The sequence below is a fragment of the Gymnodraco acuticeps genome, unplaced genomic scaffold (assembly GCF_902827175.1).
Source record: "Gymnodraco acuticeps unplaced genomic scaffold, fGymAcu1.1, whole genome shotgun sequence".
In the NCBI taxonomy this organism is placed as follows: Eukaryota; Metazoa; Chordata; class Actinopteri; order Perciformes; family Bathydraconidae; genus Gymnodraco; species Gymnodraco acuticeps.
In genome coordinates, this window is record NW_022992150.1 from 2,492,249 (window position 1) to 2,518,165 (window position 25,917).

General features: G+C 40.8%; 2 protein-coding genes across 2 annotated transcripts in view; one reads left to right on the forward strand and one right to left on the reverse strand.

Moving 5' to 3' along the window:
* Nucleotides 1-525: 525 nt before the first annotated feature.
* Nucleotides 526-20,634, reverse strand: brwd3 (bromodomain and WD repeat domain containing 3). Its single transcript, XM_034204210.1, has 40 exons — nt 20,428-20,634; nt 20,202-20,260; nt 20,067-20,096; nt 19,817-19,876; nt 18,799-18,949; nt 18,535-18,633; nt 18,267-18,427; nt 17,138-17,359; nt 16,864-16,964; nt 16,676-16,746; nt 15,644-15,744; nt 15,495-15,535; nt 15,308-15,412; nt 15,075-15,225; nt 14,853-14,987; nt 14,639-14,767; nt 13,576-13,801; nt 13,325-13,465; nt 11,814-11,994; nt 11,608-11,701; nt 11,336-11,503; nt 11,151-11,224; nt 10,852-11,068; nt 10,656-10,766; nt 10,467-10,574; nt 10,186-10,310; nt 10,006-10,088; nt 9,056-9,167; nt 8,850-8,911; nt 8,355-8,510; nt 8,145-8,265; nt 7,581-7,706; nt 7,424-7,496; nt 5,684-5,728; nt 5,449-5,592; nt 5,181-5,333; nt 4,927-5,096; nt 4,120-4,208; nt 3,636-3,806; nt 526-3,295 (listed from the first exon to the last, which is right to left on the reverse strand). The coding sequence occupies exons 1-40, from the start codon at nt 20,459-20,461 to the stop codon at nt 2,403-2,405; spliced, it is 5,493 nt and encodes a 1,830-aa protein (XP_034060101.1). The 5' UTR covers nt 20,462-20,634; the 3' UTR covers nt 526-2,402.
* A 1,409-nt stretch (nt 20,635-22,043) lies between these two features.
* The window catches only part of npas2 (neuronal PAS domain protein 2), a 76,956-nt gene continuing 73,082 nt past the window's right edge, over nt 22,044-25,917 (forward strand). The window contains exon 1 of the mRNA XM_034204088.1: nt 22,044-22,256. The gene's annotated coding sequence lies outside the window, so the exon portion shown is untranslated. The remainder of the gene's footprint in view (nt 22,257-25,917) is intronic.

Genomic DNA, 25,917 nt, shown 5'->3' on the forward strand with positions numbered 1-25,917 from the left:
ATAATTGTAAAGTAATCACTAAAGACCTGTTTGTAGTCAGGTGGTTTTTGGTGTAATAGAAAAGCTAATTAACTCATTTGTTATCAATACTATAGTAAGATGTGATACACTTTGATTTGCCCCTTTAGAACCCTTAAAGTGACCTTTATCACTTTATGCATTGATCCATTTGAATTCCCATGATCCTCCAGTGGCTCTGCAGTTTCTAGGTATGGCAGAGCTCGGTGCGTCAGTCACAGCTCAACCTTGTTTGTTCCTCGTCTTACTCACCCCAGCTCTTAGTGCATTAATGCAGCAAATGCAGAATCAAAATGGTAGTCAGGTTAGCGGCGACCCATCGGAGTCACTAGACAGTGCCGGAATTTTGTACTTATTGAATATTTGCCTGCGGTGCATGTTTTATGACCATGCGATTATAAAGATGACTCAGTGCTGGGGGAACGGCTTTTGATGGGAAAAACCCTGTTAAAAATCATCAAAGAACGACCACAAACATCCAGAAAGCAGCAGACCAAAACCAAGAAATTCATTTTACATGTTTTTTTATTAAAAAAAGAAAACAGTTACAATCAAAACATTTTGTATAAAAGACAGGTCACATATTCTTACTCCATCTACAATAGAATGTTTTAGTCAACTAATCTGACGCTTCGAGGCGAGACTAAGAGCCAGCTACTATATGAAAATAAGATTCCCAAAAATATGAATCAGTCTTCTCACAAACGGCAAGTCATTCCAAGAAGGCGGGTAATGCTGCCGCCTGGAGCACCCTAGATGCTGATTTGTGTGTTTTTCTGAGCACCTGAAACTCAAACTCTTCAGCTCAAGACAAAAAAAAAAAAAACCTCTCCTATGAATGATGAGGTGTTTGGATTAGAGCACCCAGTGTTAAAAATTACAATTTGTGAGTCAGCTTTTCCCCTGATGTGTCAGAAGATTTACCAAACAAGGGCCACAGTAAACAATATTGGTGCAACAACAAGGTATCCAATACTATGCAATTCCATGAGAAACACGTGCTGATTGCAAAATGAGGAATCAACCATGCAGAAAAGCTCCACACAAAGGATTCTGACACCAACATTATGCCTGATTGTAGTGGGAAAAGGTAGTATAATGTGCATATGATCTACCCATCAGTCCATTGGTGGATAAAACAAGAGGGATTAAATGGCACAACCTACTAGGGCTAATCAATAGTTGCTATACTTTTGCTTAAAGCCAATAGAAAGCATGATTAATGTGGCCAACTAGCTCTATCACACACAGGTTAAAAGAAGTTCATTTTGTTTTAATTGTTCAAACTATTACATTTTTTTTTAAAAAGACTGAAGGTATCCTGGCACAGTTTCAACATTCTTACACAATAATCCTTTCTCTTTCTCCAGTATCTTTACTACTCAGCTGCCACAAGGTGTAGATAAATGTGCAAATATTTTCCTCATCACGTACGAAAAAGTAACCTTAGTATAATACAATGGAAAAATAAATATTATTGTGGAAGAGAGTACGCCAGGGACCCTTTGTTTTTGCACATGCTGGATGGAGAAGTTGTATTGAAAGCAATCATGAATAAACTGATGCGGGTCTGATCCACCAGGGAGTACGACAAATCCAAAACAGGATGCAGTGGCTTTTTACCCCAAAAAAAATCTCTTTTTTCCCTTAAAAATAAAAAACTGAAAGAAAAAAAAGCACCCAATTCTAGCAGAATTGAAGAACCGATAAAACAGTCAACACCACCAGGAGGGAAGCAGGGAAAACAATAAACATTCACGGGCCAAGGACGTCAAATTGTCCGAGGAGAGCTGGGATATTTCTGTGGATCTGTATTCTACTGACTGCAGTCACTGAAGTATTGCTAGTGTCTACTACACTTGAGCTACAGATGGAAATAAATGTGAATGAGGTGAGCTCTTCAAACTAAGGCTCGTGGTTGTGAGTAAAGTACCAAAAAAGGTTGACATCGGTGACACTGCACACATCTCACCATGGTCCGAACCACCACTACCATGAAGAGTTCCGCTTGATTACTCGCTGAGAAAAAAACAACAACAGAGAAGTAAAATATGAGCACCATATTTGGCATCACCGCATCCTTCTTTGGTGACCAGGAGGAAGAGAAGAGGGGGCTGTAGTGTTTATTCCTAGACGTGAAACACACAAGAGGAGGAAGAGGAGCAGCGAGCAGTAAGGCTGAGGTGAGTTAGTCCAGCTGGAGAGTGTGGAGAGAGGAAACTCCTCCATGGCAACACATCATGAGCACCAGCGATCAGTGTGAGTCATTAGCAGTCTCGGATCAAAAGAAAGAGTCATTTATATATTATATATACACTTGTACAAAAGAAAGAAAATAATCCCTGAAGTATTACTCATGTTAGACAGTTTTTTTTCTCTTGAGGTCAGTGAGTCCAGCCCATGAGGTGGCTGACGCGGGCTTTCTCGGTCATTTTGCGGACCCTCCCTGAGCGGGACCGGCCTAGGTTGAGGGGGTCTTCCTTGGACCCGTGGCCGTCGTCCTCAGACTCGTCCCGGTACAGAACTGTCCTGCGGCCCTGGTTACGAGTGCTCACCCGGCGAGACTTACACCGGCTGCCCTTCAGACTGCTAGCTCCCACAGCCCCTCCCTGTGCTTCGTCCTCCTCCCCATCGGGATCCTCCTCCTCCTCCTCCTCTGGCTCCTCCTCTTCCTCAGGCTCCTCCTCTTCATCCTCCTCTGCCTCATTCTCTACATATTGTACAGCCACCGGTTGCTGCTGCTGCTGCTCCTCTTCTTCTTCTTCCACCTCTCCATCCTCCACCTCTCCATCCTCCACATCCTCCTCCTCCTCTTCACCACCCTCCTCCTCCGCCTCTTCTTCTTCTTCCCCAGCATCCTCCTCCTCCTCTTCTACTGGTGGCTGCACTCGTGCCCTTTTAGGTCCCTGTGCCGCGTCCCCTCCCCCTTTGTGTCTCCTTTTCCCTGATGCCGCCCCCTTACCCTTAACAGAGAGGCGTAGCGACAGGCAGGGGGCTTTGCTGTAGTCGTGATCTCCGCCTTCGACAAACTTCTCCATCTCAGACTCGGAGCTGTTCTCGCTGTCCGACGACGACGAGGAAGAGGAGGACGATGAGCTGGAGGATGAATCTGATGAGGAGCTGTTGGGCCCAGACACAGCTGCTGCTGCTACTACTACCACCTCCCCCTCTTCTTCCTCATCATCATCATCATCATCGTCATCGACGGCGGCCTGTGGCACTTCTCGACCGCGGCGTTGTCTGGAGCCGTTGCTGAGATGAAGGTTACGCCTGTGCCCTGATGCGACACAACACAAGGCTTTAACGTCACGGTAAAGATTACAAGACGTCTAAACATTTGTGGTTTTTGCTGCAACTTTGATTACTATTATTATTTTATTAACAAATAATTAAGATTGTTCAGTCTATAAAATGTCCGAAAATTGTGGGAAATATCCATCACAGTTCCTCAAAGTCCACGGTCTCTTATTTGAGAGGAGTAAAACTGCATTTTCGGACATTTTTGCATTACAATTCATCAATTCTTTAAAAATAAATATGTTTCTGTTGATAATCGTACCAATTAGTCGACTGATGGTGTAGCTCTGATCTTTGTGAGAATGTATTGCTCGTCCTACCTGACTTCTTCACTGGAGTTGGCTGGCTGCGGGTCACCCGGAGCGGCTCTTGGCTTCCGCTCTCGCCACTCGTCCCTGATTCTGGGGAAGCAGGCTGGATGTCGTCCTCCTCTTCTTCCTCCTCCTCTTCCTCATTCTCCTCCTCCTCTGCTACACTACTGCTTTGCTGGGCTGAATCGACAAAATAATTCTTATTACTCATCCAGTAATCACAGTACATCCGTAGTGTGAAGCATTACATCTTACACACATATCATTACTGTAAGCTACAACATGCTGTGTGGCAATGCTACATCTATTATAAGCTAAATCAAATGGACAGTGAAAATGCAGTTAGATCAGTGAAACACCAAAATAAAACTAAATGTATCATTTTGGAAGAGTAATGATTGTGTTACTTCCCCAACATTGCTACAAGCAAACGTTTTTTTAATGATTCTGTACAACATGGAGAGCTAAAACACGGAGCCACAACAGCACATACCCTGGCGGGATCTCCGAGAACGAGTCTTCGTTGAGGTCTTGGATTTTTTTGGCTTCGACACCCTCCCTGACTTGTGCTTCCCTTTAGAGCTGCACACATGGAGATAGAGAGAAGAAAATACATGTCAGAATAAATAACAACATTATTTAAAAGCAGGATGCCTGCAACTTTCATCATATTGAAGGGGCCCTATTGAGCTTTTGGGGGGGGATTTCCCTTTCCTGCAGTGTGTTATATAGGTTTTTGTGCATTTAAATGTTCTGCAAAGGCTTCAATCCCAAAGTTCCCTCCAGTGATTCTTTCCCACACTCCCCCCCCCCCCTGCCTTAAACACCTCCATTGGACTCCTTTGTTTACTTCTGCAACATCACTACGTAACACTTGCACTTGAATTAGCTGGCGCTCCGACAAATTGTACATGATAGGCTAAGGGCTGGGACGTCTCTACGTGGTTGACCAATCACAACAGGGCCGACCAGCTAGCCAATCAGAGCAGACTGGGCTCTGGTTTCAGACAGAGGGTGAAAAGAGGTGGTGCAGCACAGCCAGTATGAGAAAAATAAGGGGCTTTCTGAACATCAAAGCATGTAAACATGTCACACTAGAGGAACAAAACACAAATATGAGCCTGGAAATGTGCATAATATGGCCCCTTTAAATGAGCAGCTTCAAAAGAGCTTTTTAGGACAGGACTCTTTAGGCTGAGGGTAAAACAGGCATTCATTTTAAAGCAGCTGACACCCAGTGTAAACAAAAATCAAAAAGATAGGATGATGAGGAATGTCAGGTTTGTGGGGCAATCAGCACCTGGGGGAGGGACTTAAAGGCGGGGAGCTGCCTCCGTTGTGCATCCTGTCCCTGTAACTCAGTCTCTGACGTGTCCGCCGCTCATTCTGTACGGCAGATTTGTAGTCGGAGATGACGGAGATTATGTTTCTTTCAAAGAAGGCCGACAAGCTGAGGGTCATGGTGTAGATCTAAAACAAAAAAAGTCAAGAGTGAATCTACCAGACAACCACCATGTCAGACTTTACACAGATAATTCAGTGATGCTGCCTCACCTGTGATTTCTTGTTGGGCGTGTATGCTTTGGAGTTGCTGAAAATGAGGCGCACATCTTTGGCAAACTCCACTGGGCTTTCATAATTCCCTGCGCCCAGCGTCTCTGACACTGAAGCCAGATCCATGGGAGTGTCGATGATGTTCCGATAGTCCTGCATAAAACAAGTGCACAGATGTTCATTTTAATGTGGATTCTGCTTTTACGTGTATGCCCTCGGCATGCGTTTTTAAAGTTATTTCTAGTTCTGTGAGGCATGATTGTTTTACCGGATACTCAAAGAGGTCCACGGGCCGCCTGAACGGCTCTGAGTCTGGCGACACCATCATTCGACGCGTCAGCTCTTTGCATTGCCCACGCCAAAATTTCACATCCAAAACCACACCACGCTTCTTGGAATTCTGGTTGGCTCCCTGGCAGAGAGAAGAGGATGTCAACTACTACTGGAAGTACTGCAGATTACTTATATTTGTTGTGGGATACTGGACTTTGATTTGCTCTTACCAGATTTCCTGTTGAGGTGCCTGGAGTGTCAGAGTCCACCTCAGCCTGCAGAGGAGCACAAATACATATAAATGACTAATGATGATTTACAGCATAAAACACTACTAAAAACTTGCCACCATAATTAAAATACGGTGAATTGACTTATTTTTAATAGCACTTTTACAGTCTTTGCGGCCCTCAATGTGCTTTTACATACAGTGGGGCAAAAAAGTATTTAGTCAGCCATCAATTGCGCAAGTTCTCCCACTTAAAAAGATGAGAGAGGCCTGTAATTTTCATCCTAGGTACACCTCAACTATGAGAGACAAAATGAGAAAAAAAAAAAAAATGCAGAAAATCACATTGTCTGATTTTTAAAGAATTTATTTGCAAATTATGGTGGAAATTAAGTATTTGGTCAATAACAAAAGTTCATCTCAATACTTTGTTATTTACCCTTTGTTGGCAATGACAGAGGTCAAACGTTTTCTGTAAGTCTTCACAAGGTTTTCACACACTGTTGCTGGTATTTTGGCCCATTCCTCCATGCAGATCTCCTCTAGAGCAGTGATGTTTTGGGGCTGTCGCTGGGCAACACGGACTTTCAACTCCCTTCAAAGATTTTCTATGGGGTTGAGATCTGGAGACTGGCTAGGCCACTCCAGGACCTTTAAATGCTTCTTACGAAGCCACTCCTTCGTTGCCCGGGCGGTGTGTTTGGGATCATTGTCATGCTGAAAGACCCAGCCACGTTTCATCTTCAATGCCCTTGCTGATGGAAGGAGGTTGTCACTCAAAATCTCACGATACATGGCCCAATTCATTCTTTCCTTTACACGGAACAGTCGTCCTGGTCCCTTCTATTTTGGTTTCATCTGACCATATGACATTCTCCCAATCCTCTTCTGGATCATCTAAATGCTCTCTAGCAAACTTCAGACGGGCCTGGACATGTACTGGCGGGACACGTCTGGCACTGCAGGATTTGAGTTCCTGGCGGTGTAGTGCGTTACTGATGGTAGCCTTTGTTACTTTGGTCCCAGCTCTCTGCAGGTCATTGACTAGGTCCCCCCGTGTGGTTCTGGGATTTTTGCTCACCGTTCTTGTGATCATTTTGACCCCACGGGGTGAGATCTTGCGTGGAGCCCCAGATCGAGGGAGATTATCAGTGGTCTTGTATGTCTTCCATTTTCTAATAATTGCTCCCACAGTTGATTTCTTCACACCAAGCTGCTTACCTATTGCAGATTCAGTCTTCCCAGCCTGGTGCAGGTCTACAATTTTGTTTCTGGTGTCCTTTGACAGCTCTTTGCTCTTGGCCATAGTGGAGTTTGTAGGTGACCAAATACTTATTTTACAGAGGAATTTACCAATTAATTCATTAAAAATCCTACAATGTGATTTCCTGGATTCTTTCCCCCATTCTGTCTCTTATAGTTGAAGTGTACCTAGGATGAAAATTACAGGCCTCTCTCGTCTTTTTAAGTGGGAGAACTTGCACAATTGGTGGCTGACTAAATACTTTTTTGCCCCACTGTATACAAGTGAATGCATTTAAACACATTCATACATGGGTTGCCATAGAAGGTGCCAACTGCTCAGAAAGACTAACATTCTCCCACCATTGGCCAATTTGGAATAAAGTATCTTGCCTAAGGACATGTTGACTGCATGGGCTGGGGATTGAAGGACAACAACTCCTAAGCCAAAGACGTTTCACAAAAAACAACAACTAATAAAACACAACCCAAACCTCACCTCTTCTCCTCCACTGCTGACCTCAGACCTCAGCTTGTGGTACAGATCCAAGATGTCCGTGCAGCTCTGGTCCCTGAAAGAGACAGAGGCATAAGACACATGTGCAGGACTAATAAACATTGTAGTAACATCGTACATGAGCTGTGTGGAGCTTTACCCGATGTAGCGCAGGAGAATGTCAGTCACCACCTTGGCAGTTGCTACAATGGGGCTCTGGGGTTCGTTGAAAGTGCGGGCGTTGTGTTCGACGTAGCGCACCTCCCACATTAACGCAGAGATCCGCCTGCAGCAGAGAAGGACATCCGCACAAACAAGTGTTAATAAATATGTCATTTTCTTTTACATTAAAACATTACCAAATTCTATTTTATTTTCATTGCGAATAAAGGATATCAAATATATATATATATTATTTTATTTAATAGAGTAGTTTTGTGTCCTGTGTTGTGCGCCATGTCAGGACAAGTGCAACACACAACGATTGACTTGAAGTTACTTAATTAGAGTTTAGGATGACAAAAACAAGGTGATATTTAGACTAGATTTCACCAACTAAACTAAAATAGTTCGGGTTTCCATCAGAAAATACTAAAATGCTAAGACTTTAAAAATCTCGTTAAAAAGGAATGTGGTTGACTAAATACGAGTCAAACAGTGACACAGGTCTAAGACTGAATAGAAGAATATGTTTGTGTGAGGTTGTGTTTGCGTGCTGCTTCACCTGTAGTAGCGGTTCTCCAGTCGTTTGTGGATGGTGCTGAGGTCAGTGGGGTAAGAAACGGCAGTGCAGTACAGAGGGTAGTCTTGCAGATTTACAGGTGATGCGAATGCCTTGGCGACATCTGTGGACAAACAGGAGTGAGGTCAAACATGAACAAGGTCAGACTCCTCCTGTAACAAGCAAACTGTCATCGACCATTCGGTGGCCTACCCAGTGTGAGGAGCAGGTCGATGCCAAAGATGACCCTCTCACACTCTTCATCTCTCGTGTGAGCGCCCCACTCTCCTTCCTGAGGTGAGTAGAGCAGAGCCTTCAGCTCGTCCTCTGCCACCTCCACGCCATCACCCTCATGCTCAGGCAACGCAGCTGACATTTGTCAGAAAAGAAGAAAAAGTATTAAGTTAGTTAAATAATGTTTTAACATTTTAGTTACTGAGAAGATAATAAAATAAGGAAATGAGAGGCATTTCACTGTATCCCAGTTAAATGCAGCCTTGGTACAATAATAATAATAATATATAATATCTTTACAAATATTTCGTAAATCTATACAGTATGTATATTCATCTGTTGTTTTGCTGGAGATTTAAAAAAAAGTGTATAGATTGATTATCTTTCAACTTTATTAAATCTCTCGCCATAATTTCCTGTTATCTAATAAAGGTTTTCTAACCAGTTGATTCTCATATTAATAATACCACTGACCTTCTTCAGGGATAGGCTCCATGTCCCAGGGACTCATTTTCTCCCGCTCACCATTATCCCACCTGTTGAAACAAGAAAATAAAACAATAATTCCATAATCCTTAAGAAAAGTGAGATTCTGTGGGAGGGCATGGGATTAACAGAGAGCACTGTTGGAGCAGGTTACTCGTACACCCGCTACAAACACTGCAGAGAAACTGACTCACTTCACTGCAAAGCACTGAAACAGGCTGTCTGGATACTCCAGCTGCAGAGGCTCCTGGTCCTCCACTGAGCCAAACCACCAGGCGTCGTCAATGATGCTGCGGAACCTCATTCCTGGAGAGAGCAGGGCGGAGAGGACAGAACACTCTTCATCACAATAATCACATTCAGATAGACAGCTACAGATCTGTTAAAGAGTTGTGAGATACTAACATATTTGTTTCTGTGGCTGGTGATATTAAATTAAAACCCTTTCAAACTATAAATGAAGAATATCAGCTTTTGTCAACAAACAGGATATCTAAAGTCCCATAGTCTATAACGAAAAACAGTATACCAACACCATATATCACTGTTAAGGTTTTAAGTAAGCCTCAGTGGATCTGGTTTGAAAACTGAATGCAAAAGGCACGTTCACACCGCAGCACTTTTCCCACTTTAGTTCCGAATTGTTGCGTTCACCAACACACCAAAAAAATCCGGAACTAAAATTAGTTCATGAGAACCTTTTTACCCCCTTTTCCGTGGGACTTTCGTGGGAGAAAAAGGTTCCTATGTCTGATTGGCTGGGCGGAATGCAAACCACGCCCCGTAAAACTCCCAAAAAGTTTTGTGAAGCCACCATTTTATTATCCTCGCATTAGCATTATTAGCATTAGCATTAGCCCAGCGCAGAAACGCAGAGAGACTAACTTATGGCAACACAAAATAAAACATGGGAGCGGTGGAGATGAGGAGGTGTCGGCGTTCTGGCGATTTACTCGGAAGGCTTCAGTAGAAGCTGCTGGGAGTCCCAGAACTAAAGAGTTCTGATGAACCTTTGTGGGAAAAGTACTGCGGTGTGAAAGCGCCTATTGCACTGTTTCCACTTTTCTAAAAGTCTTATGTTATACATGTTTGTTGTATGTTTTTTGGATGAAATGCTGTGTTTTGTATTTATGTGAACACTCACCTGGTTGCCAGTTGTGCTCTTTAGCTTCGTTGTAAAACTGCTGAAGTACCAGAAAATCTATGACATCTGGCATGTCATGGTACCTTTAGAGTGTGGGAATTAAACATTTAATTAAATGCAGGCATGCTTTAATTTAGATTTTGTTAAAATAAAATAATATGATATTCCTATGTTGCTTACTTTAAGGAGAAAGATTCACTGGTCATCTTCCCTGAGACTGAGTCCACGAAAGCCAGCTTTAGGCAGCAGAGGGTGGGAGGTCCAACTTCATATTTAATTCCAACCACCTTCACAGATTCTTGGTCCTGAGGAGGCAGAAGAAACACAAAGTTAAGCTTTGCCAATCTTTCCCTTGGCCAAGGGAACACATCCCATTGCCATCTTTAGAAATGACAACATGTGGCTGCTGTGTTCAGACTCTTGTCTAACGGAACACGTTCACTACACAGGCTGCTCCTCACCCTGAGGTCGAGTCTGTTCCACGGCTGCTTCTGAGGGTTGATGCTGTAAGCCTTAGCCCTGCGGACAGCGCGGACATAAGCCTGGTGGCCCTGTTTGAAGTAGACGAGCTGGAGGAAGACATGAGAGATGTTGTCAAAAACGCATGTTATGAACAGTTATTTCAGTTTTCAGAGAGTGAAAAACCTTACCTCATCTCCCATTTGTGGAACAAAAGGAGAGCGATGCGGGACGGTCTCCATTATCCATGCTGGTGGCAGCCACTCCTCTGCATCAAGTCCAGCCAGAGAGGACGTGGGTTTCTAGCATTAAGCAATGAGAAACATGTTGAAGTACAGAATTCCTCCTGTACTGTGAGGTGAAGATGTTTTAAGGAGGTCATGTTACCTGTTTGGTCTCCTTAGGCTTCTTCTTTTTCTCGTTGTCCTTCTTCCTGGGCTCCTTTGCCTTGCCATCTCCTTCCTCCTCCTCCTCCTCCTCCTCTTCCTCCTCCTCCGAGCTGCTGTAACCCCGGGGCTGTACGGGCCTCCTGGTTGGTCGCTTCGGTGGCTGCAGGTTGATCCCAGCATCGGCTGTCCAATCAGAATACTCACTGGAGGAGTCACTGAGAATGAAAGAGATATCATGTTAGATTAGTGATCATTACTGCATTTAGAAAACACACTTCTCTGTCATAAGATATTTACCCGGAGCTGCTTTCATTCTGCCACTGAGCTTCACCATCAGAGGACGCTTCGCTTTGCTCCGCCTGCTCTGCTGCCTGTCAATAGAAATACACACAGCAATTGTATTATTCTGAATGGTAGTTAACAGACGGTGCTCTACTGGACATGTCATGTTTGGACATCAAGAGTAGAAAGAGGGAACGTACATTTCCTTCGCTGTCAGAGTCCACCTGGCTCTCAGTTTCAAGTCGGTTGCTGGAATTTCGACTCCTCCGAGGACGACGGACTTGAGCCGAGCGGGTCTGATAGGCATGGCGCTGCTGCTTTTTCTTGGACGGCCGCAGGGATCGCAGGCGAGAAGTCGGCTGATCGCTCTATAAAGTACGTAAGGAGGGTTGAAGACAAGTAAAACAGAAAGGAATTGGCAACAATAGATAGTATTTAGTTGTAAAAATAACTGAGGTTAAAAGTAGTGTACCATTGGTGTGCAGGACACTGGCTTCTTCCGCCTCTCTGCGTTGTAAAGAGAACATTCCATGTCGCCTTTGGCTTTTCTGCACTGCTCCACAGATCTAATAAGAAATCCATCATGAAAAATACATAATTAATAAAAAAGCAATTTCACTGATATAATCTTTCTGTGATATCCTCACATCCAATAAAAAGTCTTTCTGTCTGCCTCACCTGGAGATCCCACGCGGCACCTCGTTGACCATCACCCTGCGGCTCCAGGCCAGCAGGTCCCTTTCGGTGGCCACCTGACTCGGCAGGACGTTATGCTGCATCTGCCATACCCCGTCCACCTGCCCACTCCTGCGGGGGGTACCAGCCACAGAGGAGGCCTCCCCCTCTGCTTCGTTTCCTTCTAAGAATCGAGATGAACATTTTTCGTTATGGCAAGATGTTACTTGGGAAATATGGCCTTTTTCTAAATAGATAGTAACTCTTTAAAATCTAGTAGTCACACTCTGTATGGAATATATATAATCTCTTTCATAACTAAAATACTTTAAAAAGGTACATAAATGACATTAGACGAACCAAGAACCAACCGTTGCAACAGGATTTATCTGGAATAAGTAAGTGGCACTATTTAAAATAAATATAATGGATGGATTTTGGAATTCAATTATGTGGGGGATGAGGGCGGGGGGGGTCATGGACAATTAAAATACTAGGAGAAAAGTAGGCAATAGGGAGGAAAGTCAGAGCTCTAGCATGCATGGGAAGCATATTGTCATCGATAATTTAAATACAATTATTTATACAACATATAATACAACTTATACAAGTAGATTATCAGTGGTGTTTTTTTCTCTATTTTTGCTCGTGGCTAAAACTGTCACAGAAGATTGAGCACTTCTGCATTTTGTGTGAACCTACCATTATACACTGTATCACAACAAATAAAACTAAGAAAAGTTTGTTTACATAATGTAAAGTCAAACCAGGGTTTCCGCTAGGATTTTTTCTTGCCGGTCAAGTGTCAAATTTGAAACTTACCGGTCATGTTTCAATAATAATAATAATAAGAATTGTGTAGCAGAGTTTCCATTAGCAGGTAATTACCGGACATGCTGATGTTTAAAACTCAGTTTTTCAGAGTCATTTTTATATTGCTTCAGTTTATAATTGTAACAGATCGAAATTTTCATTTTTCAATAAATGATGCGCAAACAACAAACATAATTATTACATTCAAACAAACTACTTTAAGTAGATAAAGTACATTATTCAAAAGTTTACATTAACTTTGAATAATAACACGGGAGAAACCGGAGCCTCTCTTTTTCCTCTCTCCCTCCCTCCCTCTCTCTCTCTCTCTCGACAGCCTGTCTGTATTTCATGCAGCTCGCTAAACAGTGAGCGGGGCTTCAGGTGATCATGCAGAGCTGCGTGTCTCCATCAGACTCAGCATCTGATCTGATCTCTCTCTCGCGCCTGGTTATAATTCACTCGCGTTTATGTCCATATCGATCAGATCCAGCTCTCCTGATCGGCCTTTATAGAGAGCACCGATCAAACTATTAAGAGTGAATATCGGCCGATAATGACCGGCGGCCGATCAATCGGAGCATCCCTAATTATTACCGGACATTTTGACTGGCAGGTTTTTAATTGACTGGTTTTTAAATCAATTTTACCAGCTAAAAAACGGTAATTACCGGCTAACGGAAACCCTGAGTCAAACATACCCTCCGCTCCTTCAGCCGGCGGTTCTTCGATCTCACGCCCGTCCTGCTCATCCTGCAACTGTCTGATCAGATTGTCCAAAATGCTTTCTCTGTTTTCTGCTGTTTGCTGGCCAAGTACCTGTTCAACCAACTCTCCCTCACCTAAGCAGAAGAAAAAGAAAATATTTTGTCAAACGTTTACATTTCCTAAGATAAAAGTGTGCAAGCATTTTGAGTAAATGTTGTGAGAGAATAAGGGAGCATGTGTTTACTGTTAGCCATGTATCCTAGTTGGGGTACCAGCTGGTCCTCCTGGCACTGCTCTCTCCCTGGCACCAGGCGCTGGTAGTGAGGAGGGTGAGGATTCCCATCAATGTCCACCAGGAAGGGTGAAGGCATGAGGTGTGGAGCCTGCTGCGTCTGCTCATCCAGAACGTAGTTATTAGCATCACGGATGAGAGGTCGGTAGTCCGTGTGGAAGAACATCTGATCAGGAATCTGGAGGGAATCATGAATACATTTGTGTTTATTATAATGATACCTAATCTGTACAATATTTAAAGGGGCCCTATTAATAATAATAATAATAACTTTATTTGTATAGCACCTTTCATACAGGGGATTGCAGTTCAAAGTGCTTTACATCAGTAAAAAATAAGACATAAAATCAGTGTAAAACAAGCAGCAAGAGCAAAGCATAAAATGGGATAAAATAATTAAAAATAAAACATGGGGAATAAAACATAGAGAAATAGTGCAATGTCAATCACAGAGAATAGTGCAGTATAATAGTGTATTAAACTAATTGCAGGCTCATATTTCTATTTTGTTCCTCTACTGGGACATGTTTAAATGCTTCAATGTTCAAAAAGGTCTTTATTTTTCTCATACTGCCTGTGTTGCAGCTCCTCTTTTCACCCTCTGTCTGAAACCAGAGCCCAGTCTGGTTAGCTGGTCAACCATCTATGTTGTGATTGGTCAATCCCTTAGAGATGTCCCGCCCCTTAGCCTATCACGTACAATGTGTTGGAGCGCTAGCCAATAGAAGCGCATGTGTTACATAGTGATGTCACTATGTTGCAGAAATAAACAAAGGACTACAACCGAGGCATTTCAGGCAGGGGGGGGGTTGTGGAAGAGAAACTCTCTCTGGCATGGACTTTTTACATGCACACAAACAGGAAATGGAACACCCCAAAAAGTAGGGTCTCTAAAGAAAATATGAACAAAAGTATGTGTATCATCAACAATGCTGTTTAACTTTATTTATTCCAGTCTCTTTAAAGAAAATAGGAAATTATAGAGTGATTTTGAACAACAGTCATGTGCCGTTACCTTCTCATATCGTCTGCTGCAGCCAAAGCCAAAGATGAGCAAATGGCCATGTGAGTCAGTGCAGGCAAAATGCTGTCCATCAGTGGAGAACTTGCAGTCAAAAATAGCACCGTGGCCTTGCCCTTCAATCTGGAAACAACATATTTTAATGTTATCTCAATGATAGAATAGAAAAAACACTAATGGTGGGTAATTTTCATCATAGAACAATTACCATGTTGAAGTAGTTACGGATCTTGGCTCCTTTGGCGAGGTCCCACATGTAAATGTTGCCATCGTGGCCAGCAGACAGCATGATGCGGGAGTCAAATGGATGAGCCTCCAGCACAAACAACTCGTCGTCATGACCCTTTGAACAGAAAAAAACAAACATTCAAGTCACTAGGTAGGTTAAAAACAGCCTTTTGTTAATGCGGTACTTGCTTCATCTACTCACAGATAAGACATGCAGCAGTTGTCCCGTGGTGGTGCTCCACACTTTGAGCAGGTAGTTTGATACCGCTGTGATGACGGTGCTGTCTGCCCGGTCCCACGCCACCATGGTCACCACCAGCTTCGTTTTATCATCTCCATTGGCGACAGCACTCCTGGAAGAAAATATGCCGTCAGACATGAAACACTTATAGACAGAGGAAGAAAAGGCATCATGAATATTGATCCCTCTCTTACCCGGGGAGCCTGGCACTAATGTCTAAAGTGATACTCTTCCACTCCTGTTGCTGGTAATGCCAGATCTTGGCTGTACCGTCACGACTGCCGCTCACAAACCTTAGACTGGACACATAAACACTGTCAGAGGCTTGAAATCCCCACAAAAAAACTGTTTGAGGAATATGATCTCAGCAAACACACTCACCTGTCGCTGTTATTGCTAAATTGGACGACTACAACTTTATCCTAAAACAGGAAAAGAAGACATGTGGTTGGGTTACAGATAGATCTTGTTTGAATTAAGTTAAATAGAGAAGACCAAAAATAATGCAGCTGCTGTGTTTGGTTTCTTACCGTGTGCGCATCCATCTCAGAGACCTTCACAGGAGTTTCCCCACCAAGGTAGTAGACTCTGATCAGATGATCAGTGCCACCGGTTGCCATGAACATACCACCTGTTAAGAACACAATCAGTGTACAATACATATCCTTATATCCATATTCTATTTATTATGTTTGTATCTTAGAAAAAACATTTACCATCGTTCAAACATAGAATCTTGAGTTTTTTTAAATGTTACAATGATCCAAATACATCAATTAATTCCTTATAAGCACACAATGTATACAATATCTTGTTCTTTTATTACTGCACATATTCTATTCCAATTCAATTTCAATGTAAATACTGCTATTTTTTTATGTTATTATGGTTTTCTTAAAATAGTTTATCTGTGTTTAATTGTTGTTTTACTTTTATGTATGCACCACAACACCAAGTCAAATTCCTCGTACGTGCCAACCTACCTGGTAATAAACCTGTTTCTGATTCTAATTCTGATTATATATACTGCCTGATTATGACTCGTTTCTTAGCAGTTATTGTGTCACTAAAAAGGACATTTTCAACTTTTTTTTTGCACTTTTATTGTCATGACACACAGTACAGGTAGTACTATGTCATGAAATGGTTTCTCTGCATTTGACCCATCCTAGTGTTAGGAGCAGTGAGCTGCCATTATGAGCGGCGCCCGGGGAGCAGTGTAGGGAACGGTGCCTTGCTCAGGGACACTTCGGTAGCACTTGGTCTTGCCGGGACTTGAACTGGTGACCTTTCAGTTGCCATGCCAAGTCCCTATGGACTTTGCCACCACCACAACTGAGAGTCTCTGTTCATTTCTTAAAATAAGCTAATGCTGCTAACTGCTATAAAAGTGTACAAAAACACAAAATAGTTGGATTAACTTGCTTCTATTAATTGCTAACAAATAAAAAATAGGTAAAAAAGTTAGGTGGATTTTTGTCAGATGTTGCTTTGCTTATCACAGCAGATTAGGGAAATACATCTGGGACACGTAATGTCACCAGGCAGGGAAACACACTTACCACTGCTGAAAGAGGAAGTGGAGACCTGTACTCCTGGACGTGAACGCTCAACAAACTTGACTGGTTGATCCCTAAGAAAAGAGCACAAAGACAAAAGCTGTTATTCCCATGAAATAGAGGTATTTTTTTCCACGGCAAGAAACAGCACAGCTAAAAAAAAGTAAGTGACAGATATATCAAACACTTACTGGAATTTCATGCTGAGCGAGTGCCACTTCCAGAAACACACCATGCCGTCTGCACCGGTGGAGGCCAGGTACCGCGTTGTCCCTTTGATGGCAGGACAAAACTTAGGGATAGAAAGTCAGTGTTAGTTATTCACAGGCAAGAAGTGACCAAATACAGTGGCAATGGAGTACAGAACAAGTGCAGAAAATCGAACTGATAGAATCTTTGGATGCAACAAAAACAATGTTGATCTGTTTCAACCCTATTTCAGCAATTCAAATGCATCAGTCCTACCTGTATAGATGTGATGGAGGCAGCGTGGGCCTGCAGAACCGTGATGGGTGCGCAGGTACGCAGGCACCACACTCTGATGGTTTTGTCACAGCTGGCTGAGGCGATGAAGGTGTTCTCATGGTTGACGGCCATGTCACAGATCTCTGCAGAGTGGCCGCGGAGCGTGGACAGGAGGCGGCCGTCATCTGTGGCCCAGATTTTAACCAGGCAGTCATCAGAACCCTAAAACACATGGGACATTTGCAACATATAAGGACAGTTTTCAACCAAAGAGTGTCATCATAATGTCAACAAAAAAGCTGATTGTAAGTTATTGTGAGCCTCGTTTATGTCAACTTAACGACTCTTTTCACGTGAATAAAATATATTTTTGTAGCAGTCAAAAGTTGAAACAAGTTTATAACCGTGCCATGTACACAGTATATTATAACAATTGTATTTCTTTATAAATGTCATAGTAGTTTGCTAAGTTTAAGTCACTATGTTGTTGCAGAGCTTATATGGTGACTTCTGGAGCACTACTAAGATAAAAAAAAAAAAAAAAGTCCGCCAACTCCCACCGAGTAAATTGCACAGACAGCAGTTAGTAAGATTGATTTCAGTAGCCGCTTGTCTGGAAATGCCGAAGACTAGAAAAGGTTTTGAAAACTTTTGTCACGTAGTGATCGTCTTCTCAATAAAACATCTTTGCTAATGTCTTCTGGCCAATCAGAATCACGATAACGGCGCGGTGTTGTTGCAGGAAGTCCCGACGGAGAATAATTTTGCGGTAGAACTACTGTTTATACATCCATGGATACAACATTACGTGTTGATAGAAATCAACTCGTAATGAAATAAGACCCCACGGTTTATTTAACTATGCGAAAGAAAACCTGTAAATGTAAGCAGGCACACTGTCCCGTTAAAGTTCGTCTGATTAGAACATCCCATATGGATATGATCTGCATTTTTTAATTACTCACTTCAACCCTGGTGTTAGAGAGATGCCATATCTAATTTGTCTTTTTTAACTTATTGCTAGAATGGTTTGCAAAAATGTCATAAAACAGATGATAACACAACTAGTGAGATACTATATATGAAGTTTTTTTTGCAATAATCATCTGAACCTGAAATCAACACTCACCGTAAATATCCGACGGCCGGTGCGGTCAAAGGCTACACAGTAGACTGAAGACAGGTGGCCAAGGATACGTTTGTGTATCTTCATGTGTTGGTAGGAGGAAGACGGAACGGCCTGGCTGAAACGAGCTCTGCCTGTGGCCTGGCGAGCGCCCATGATGGACACTGCATATGAAAACAAACAGCAATGATTAAAAGGGCGAAACACACACTGCTAAAGATGACATCATTCACTAGGTCTCGGGGCATTACAAAGTACAAGTTTCACACACCAACATTGGGAGGGTTGCCAATGCTGACTGGAGGTTCTGGTGGACGTCCTCTGTGCAGTGCGGCGACAGCTGAGCCACTGCATACTTTGTGGCTGCAACCTAATTACACGGTTAGAGAACACATTTTTTTGAGGAAAGTGTGATACTCATGAAGAAACAGATACTTTTGCAACAAACCACACAAACAATAAATCTATATAAATACAACAGTATTGGACTTTCCGTAAATACAGAAAAAAATACAGATATGAGTGAAATACCCACTTTTGGTGGTACGAAGCAAGGACTGTTTTCCAAGTCCAAGAAGTGTTTGGACTCCAGGAACACTAGGTGGGATCTCCTTCTCTATAAGCGGACCTATCCGCCGACAAACATGGAGCAGATAGTCTGCAGGAATGTGCTGGTTTAAAGTCACCTGCAGGAGTGAGAGACAGCTATTACAAAGTCATAAAACAACTAAATTATAAGCATTCAATAACAAACCCAAAATATTATAATATATAAATTACATATCTGTGGTTGAAATATGTGACAGCGCCACAATCATTTAAAAACAGCCCGATTTGATGTTGATACAATTTAAAAAACACTTAAGTCTCTTTCTACTTATACTTGCTAATGGCATGTAGTTGATAGAATTACTAACAAAGAACTGCTAACAGAGCACTTATATACTAATAAAGGACTGGCTTATCCTATAGCCAGTTGAGTAGCACTTGAAATGTTTGGCTCTATGAAACCTGATGTACTTATATGATTCTGTTTTCTTCAAGGTTGTGTCTTCCTGGTCGAATGTACTTATTGTAAGTCGCTTTGGATAAAAGCGTCAGCTAAATGCAATGTAATGTAATGTTAACAATCAGGACTGATAAAAAGGAGGGAGAAGTAAAGAAAGAGGAGGGACACAGAAGCTCACAGCCAATCAAAAGAGTCTGACGAATCTTCTGGTTCGCTCGCACTGGCAACTGTGCTTTCATTGGCTACTACAGAAGACTGACAGCTCTGTGGATCTGGCTCAGCAAATCACAACCCGCCCTCGTCTCCATTCTCCTCCTACTAGCCCGCACAATAGCTAAGCCTATATATAGTTATTCACCGACGGGCCTATGCTTATATAAATGTTAAAATGTGTAATAATAAACATAAACCCATGACAACCGCGTCTTTTCTGTGTAGTTATTCTAAATAAATATACACATCTGCTTCGAGTCAATTGGTGATTAAATTAGATGTTACACTCCTCATTTGATTAAATAAGTTAATTGTGAAAATTCACACTCACCCAGTCTTGAAAGGTCCGTTTGTATTTCTCCCCATGCCAACTCCATCGTTCAGGTATTAACTAAAGTTTTTTTTTTTAAAACAACGCGTTAGATTGACACACAACGGCTAGTACCGTCCCGGCTCGGCAACAAGCTATTTTATATGATACCGGCCAAAAATTACTGAAAAGTTTCCACAAAAGCGAACAGATAGGCATCATTACGGAAACACGCACGAGAATAAAAACAGAAAGGACCAGCTGAACTTACCTCATACTCCTCCAGCTCCTCGATCAGAACCTAACAACAAACACACACCGTTAGCATTAGCTGCTAGCAATAGCTACTTATTTAGACGATTTATAACCAGTATGAGTTAATATTGTGCTTATTTTAGGTTGTTACCTTTGCTGCTTTTTTGCAAGGTCCAGACAGCAGAAACCTGGCAATGAGGTAATAAAGTTCTGCAAAGAAAGAGAGGTGTTGTTAGCATGGTGCTACCTAATGTTGCTATTGAGCCGAGCTAACGTTAGGTTGAACTCGGGTACTTAGCGCGCTAGCTGACAAACAACTGTAAACTGTGTGAATGCAAAATCTTTACTCGCAGACCAAATGGCCTCTCAGCACTCACCAGCTTCGGTTTGTGAATACTGTTCTCCTGCCATCACTTGGTAGGACAGGCGACATTAAGACAAACTGATGTTTTAGCTTGCTCGTTAGCCGCCGGCTAGCTAACAGTAGCTAGTTGCGTGTAGCTAAAACAGGCTCGTGAATGGCCTCCTCTCTCAAGTTGTTCCCTGACCACCTGGTGCTTTGTGTCAGCGCCCTCCAGTGAAACAGTGCGATATCGGTGTATTTGTTTTCTTTACAGGTTTAACATTCATATTTATTATGATCAGTACAACAAATTACAACATAAATTATGTTTTGATACAATTATTTTCCTGTATTACACGGTCAAAAAAATACACATTCCAATGCTTTTGTTTTTTAAATTAGAGTGAGGAAACATTGAAAAAAATGGTGTAGCCAAAGGTTTAAGATATGTATTTATCATGGTGTTAATACATATGCACAGTACATTTATGAATTTGAAATGGTTATCTCTGATTCTCTTTTATTTTGTTAAATTGTATTCATCCTTAGATATTTCGACGGGGCCAAAAAGGAGTTCTATTGACCAAGGAGATACTTTGTAAATTCACAACTTTTCAGTATTTTTATCCAAGTTTTAAAATAAAAATATATTATCAATGTTTGTTTCCTGTCTATGCACCCATACAGCACAGGAAAGACCATTATCTGTGAACATAGGTGTCAATAAACAATAATCTTTTTCTAAAATGTGCATCTACAAAACATATTCAGTTATAAAAAAAAAAACTCAAAGTCAATTGTATTGTCAATCTTTTAGTTTGTGTGTACAGAGTACAGACAGAGAGATCGAAATACCGTTTCCCAAAAATCCAAATATATATAAAAATATGTATATCCTATAGCCTATATATACACAATCAACAGACCCATTTATATGCACACATTAAGATAAAAACACAACAATCAATGTATACAAAATAACAGTCACTTCAATATCTTTGGGAATACGTGTATATAAAATCAGTATTGTAGATTCATCGACTAAACATACTCAACCTAACATTTAGATCCACCTCGACCCCTTACAACACTTACTTTCTGAATAATGTGCCTAAACTAAGCACATTTTGCTGACGTTTATTTTTCAGGAACATTTTTGAATGAAGGGCTTTCAACTTTATGCAGCATATTATACAAGTTGAGGATCTGAACTGCACTGATTGACATAAGGGTGGCGCTGCAGCATCTGTTGGATCATCTGAAACCTGTGGGACTGATAGTTCACCACTGCATTTGTTTTAACAATTTCAGAACTCAGCCCATGCTCATGTAAATAACATGTGATGATCAGCTAATAGCGTTCGAAAGCATGCCTCAGAGAGCAGAAGGTATGATTCACACCAATCACAGCATATCAGTGTAATCTACATATATGGAATACCGGTGACATTTATTCAGTGTTTTATACAACCTGTTGTGCATGATCAGGCAGTTAGATTCAATTCCTTTTAATTGGGTATCTTTTAAATCCAAACGACCACCACTAGAAAGGCAGACACACAATCACATAACTAGTAGGGCTATAGTCCAGTGGGCGGGATTGAGTGTGGTCCAACTCAGGCTGCTGAGAAACTCTCCATTCAGCCTTCATCTGTGTGCGGACAGGACTCGCTGTTTCTAATGAGAGTTTAAAGAGTGAGGGGTCAGGATCTCTGTGTGTCCCCATTACCGGGCGGACTTGATCTCTGGGCATCTTTTTGGGATAAATTACGTCGCGTTTCTTAGTCGGTTAAAGACCCGTTTCTATGGTTTCCACACATATCTCCGTTTGGACTCGCTGACTGTTATTTCCCACATAATAAGGTAAGTTATCATCTTGGTGTGGAAGCCATACGTGCTAACAACAAACCGGTGCACAGTGTCGGTGTGTATAATACTTATAAAGTTACCACGCTTATTACAAATCTTATTTTCTTGATATCTGACATTAAACTCCTTGTATTTGTCACTTTCTACAAGTCTTAACTTAGCTGAATTTGCTTTTCAATACTTAAAACTACTAATTTTTCATTAGTAGCCTAGTTGATAATATTACCTTTTGTTTAACACAAGCTAATTCATGGAGAATGAGGGTTTTGTCATGTTTTAGCCAAAGTGCTTTATCATTATATATATTAAAGAATTTCCCAATTTGGGATTAATAAAGTATATCTATCCATCTACTATCTATTATTATATTTTCATATTAATGTTATTGTAAGTATTATTAATTATCTGGTGCTGTGTGAAGGGATCCTGTGAATGTAATTCTGTCTATGACTAATGAACATTTATATTGTGTTGACATACTAGCTACCACACCAGCTCTTGGTTTGGTGCACACTATTACATCTGAACAATGATCACACATGACTTTTGGATAATAAAATGTAAGCCTAAATTGCAGTAGGCCAGAATAGGGTAGCATATTCGTGTATGAAGAGCAAAAAGGCTGGAATATGAGATTGAAAGACACCAAGGAGCAGTTTGACGTCACAGGATTCCTGTTTAAATCCAAGTCAATGGCAACAGGGTCACTTTGTTGAGCGACCAACATAATAATGTGACAAAAACAAAGCTAATGTTTGTAGTTAAAAGGAGCCATTGTGCAAATGATGTCCAAAAGATTGTTCTGCATCTTCATATACCCACGCTGAGGATGCTGTGCAGAGCTGGGCCTAGCATGATACATGAATAGTGATGAGGAGGATGTGTGCTGACAGGATGGGCTGTTCCATGACTGGCTGAACTGAGGTGTATGCTCCATATGCTCCCTTTTTACCTCATGCTGCTAAACATTTGGGCCAGCCTTTTGACTCATGCTGTCTTCCTCTGCCTTCAGCCGGTTTTTTTATTCCCATCACTAAATCCGATCTAACATTGAGAGCTAGATTACATAGTGTATTCTATATCGGTACACGCCTGCCACTATGGAAACAGAGGGCAAGAGTCAATCATGATCTTTATCCTTCCTGTACTTTGGCTGCCTTGTACTGACTACTCTCTCACTCATTGTATATGTTCACTTTGGAAAATAATACCTTCCTCATAAAATAAGATGATGACAAATATTGTGGCAGAGATTGCTGAAAAAATAAAACTGCATATGAAAAATCAACAACAGAGGAATACATATTAAGATTAAAAGAAGTAATACTAAATCAGTGCCCAATAGAATTTCAATAAAGTAATCTCAATCTCAATCTTTATTTATTTATATAGCACATTTAAAACAACCTTCAGTTGACCAAAGTGCTGTACAAGCAGTAACTACAATATTAAATAACACAATGGGAGAATTAAAAACATAATAAAAAGCACAATAACTAGAAACATATAAAAAATAAATAAATAAAAAACACATACAAATATAAAAATGTAATGTTCAACTAGTATTAAAAGCCAGTGCAATCTTATTTAAGTAAGATAAATTAAGTCAAATAAATATATTTAAAAAGAAAAGTAAATTGCAAAGACAATAGAAAATTAACCAATAGTTATACAAATAACGTGTATGAGAAGTAATACTAACACCAGTGTACTAGAATAACAATAAAATAAGATACCTTTTTTATTTATTTATTTTTATGAGCATTTTAAGAAATTATTTACAAAGCATATAACCAAATAAACACAGATAGAAATGACCTACATAGCAATCGACAAATAAGGAAAAAAATTAAATAATAATACAATTAATTGAGAAAAAAAAACATAATAATGGATATATTATTAATATTAATAATTTCATCACAAATATGAACTTTGTTTCTAATTCTCATAGTTGTTTTCTCAATTCCATACATTTCAATTACTAGTTTCTTCCATTTGGAGTTGATTAAGTTATTATCTTTAGCCAAGCTCATGTTTTGGGATGTATATTATAATAATAATAATAATAATAATTATTATTATTATTTTACATAAAAAAACAAAACAATTAGACATTGTTTGAATTAAAAAGTGTTTAATGTTTTTGCAACTGCAATCATATACATTTTTATTATATTTGGATTATGTTTCATAAACAAGGTTTAGTATATAACATTTATGTGAAGCTCACTCATAATATAAGCTGCAAATTTGTCTCAAAATAATTTAACTTACCATTTTAAGATTTTTTAAAAAACAATTATGATCTATTATGTGGTAATTGTGACTAATTAATCCATTAGCATTTGACAATTATGAAAATCTTTTTCACAATTAGCTTCATTATCTCTATGACAATTTCTTCCCTTTTCCTTTCCTCTTCCATTTACTCCCTCTTTATCCCTTTTTCGCATTATATTTTCTTGAATGCCTGTTAGTATGCCAGCAATATTAGTGAACAGCACTGTATTTACCATTTAAGATTAAAATGACCTAGAGGCCTTATGGGCATTTTCTTCTCTGAGAAATAACTGTGCTTGGTATTCTGCTTCTTTGCGTCAGCACTGCTGTCGTGTTTGCTGAATCTCTGCTGTGGTGAATGTTAGTTAACTGATGACACAGCCTGCTCTCTGATGTTACGGAGCATGTTGTGGGGAAAGTAGGTTACTGGGCCATGTCCTGCAAGCTTAAACTGAACATTGTTCGAGCTGCTTAGTGTGACTGGGCATGCACAAATGGGATAAGTCTGTGCAAAGGCAAAGAGTCCATTTCCACCCTCTGTCTCTTTAAGGAGCCAGAGTGGCGCTCCACACAGAATGAATGTTGAATGTTCAGCCCATGATGATTTATCTGAAACACATGAACTAGAGACAGATATGACAACAGGTTGAGTTATGTTAAAGGCTGCAAATTACTAAGCCCTACTTACTTTAAACATCTGTACTAGTATGAGCAGCCTATTTTTAGCATTTACATTGTATTAATACATTGTACCTACTCACATTTACGTCAGTGTATATTTTTCTTTTAGAAATACAAATGAAATGCTTTATCTGAAGCTCAAGACACAGCTAATATTGTCTTAAGGGAAGTCTGATAAATTAATCTTGGATTTTATTTTATGAAACTATTTCAAACTTTTGAAATCATGGTGCAAAGGTTAATTCAATGTTATAGGAAAACTACTTGTCCTTGGATGCCTTTGGACTTGCTTTCTGTTTGGTACATATAGCCTATATGGGTGTGTTGTTGTTTTCTATAATTTGCTATAACAGTATGTTCCTTTTGGAATAGCAACATTGATATAGTGGCTTATCCCAGTATTTTTATATTGAAGTGTCTTTCACATACCTCAATGTGAAATGGTGGGTTAAGTATTGTAACCCTAGTTATATAAGCACAGGCAGAGCCCTCTACTGGACTCTATGGGTACTACCTCTTAACCATACTATGCGAGCATTCATCAACAGATATATATAACCGTAGCCGGCCCCCTGGGGCGGGCCTACCTGAATGCGCCTGAATGCGCGCGCAAGCCCACCATAAGGCAGCCTCGCCTCCTGACTGTCATCCTACACTTCTCTTCAGCGAGCAGCATAGGACAGACAGGGCC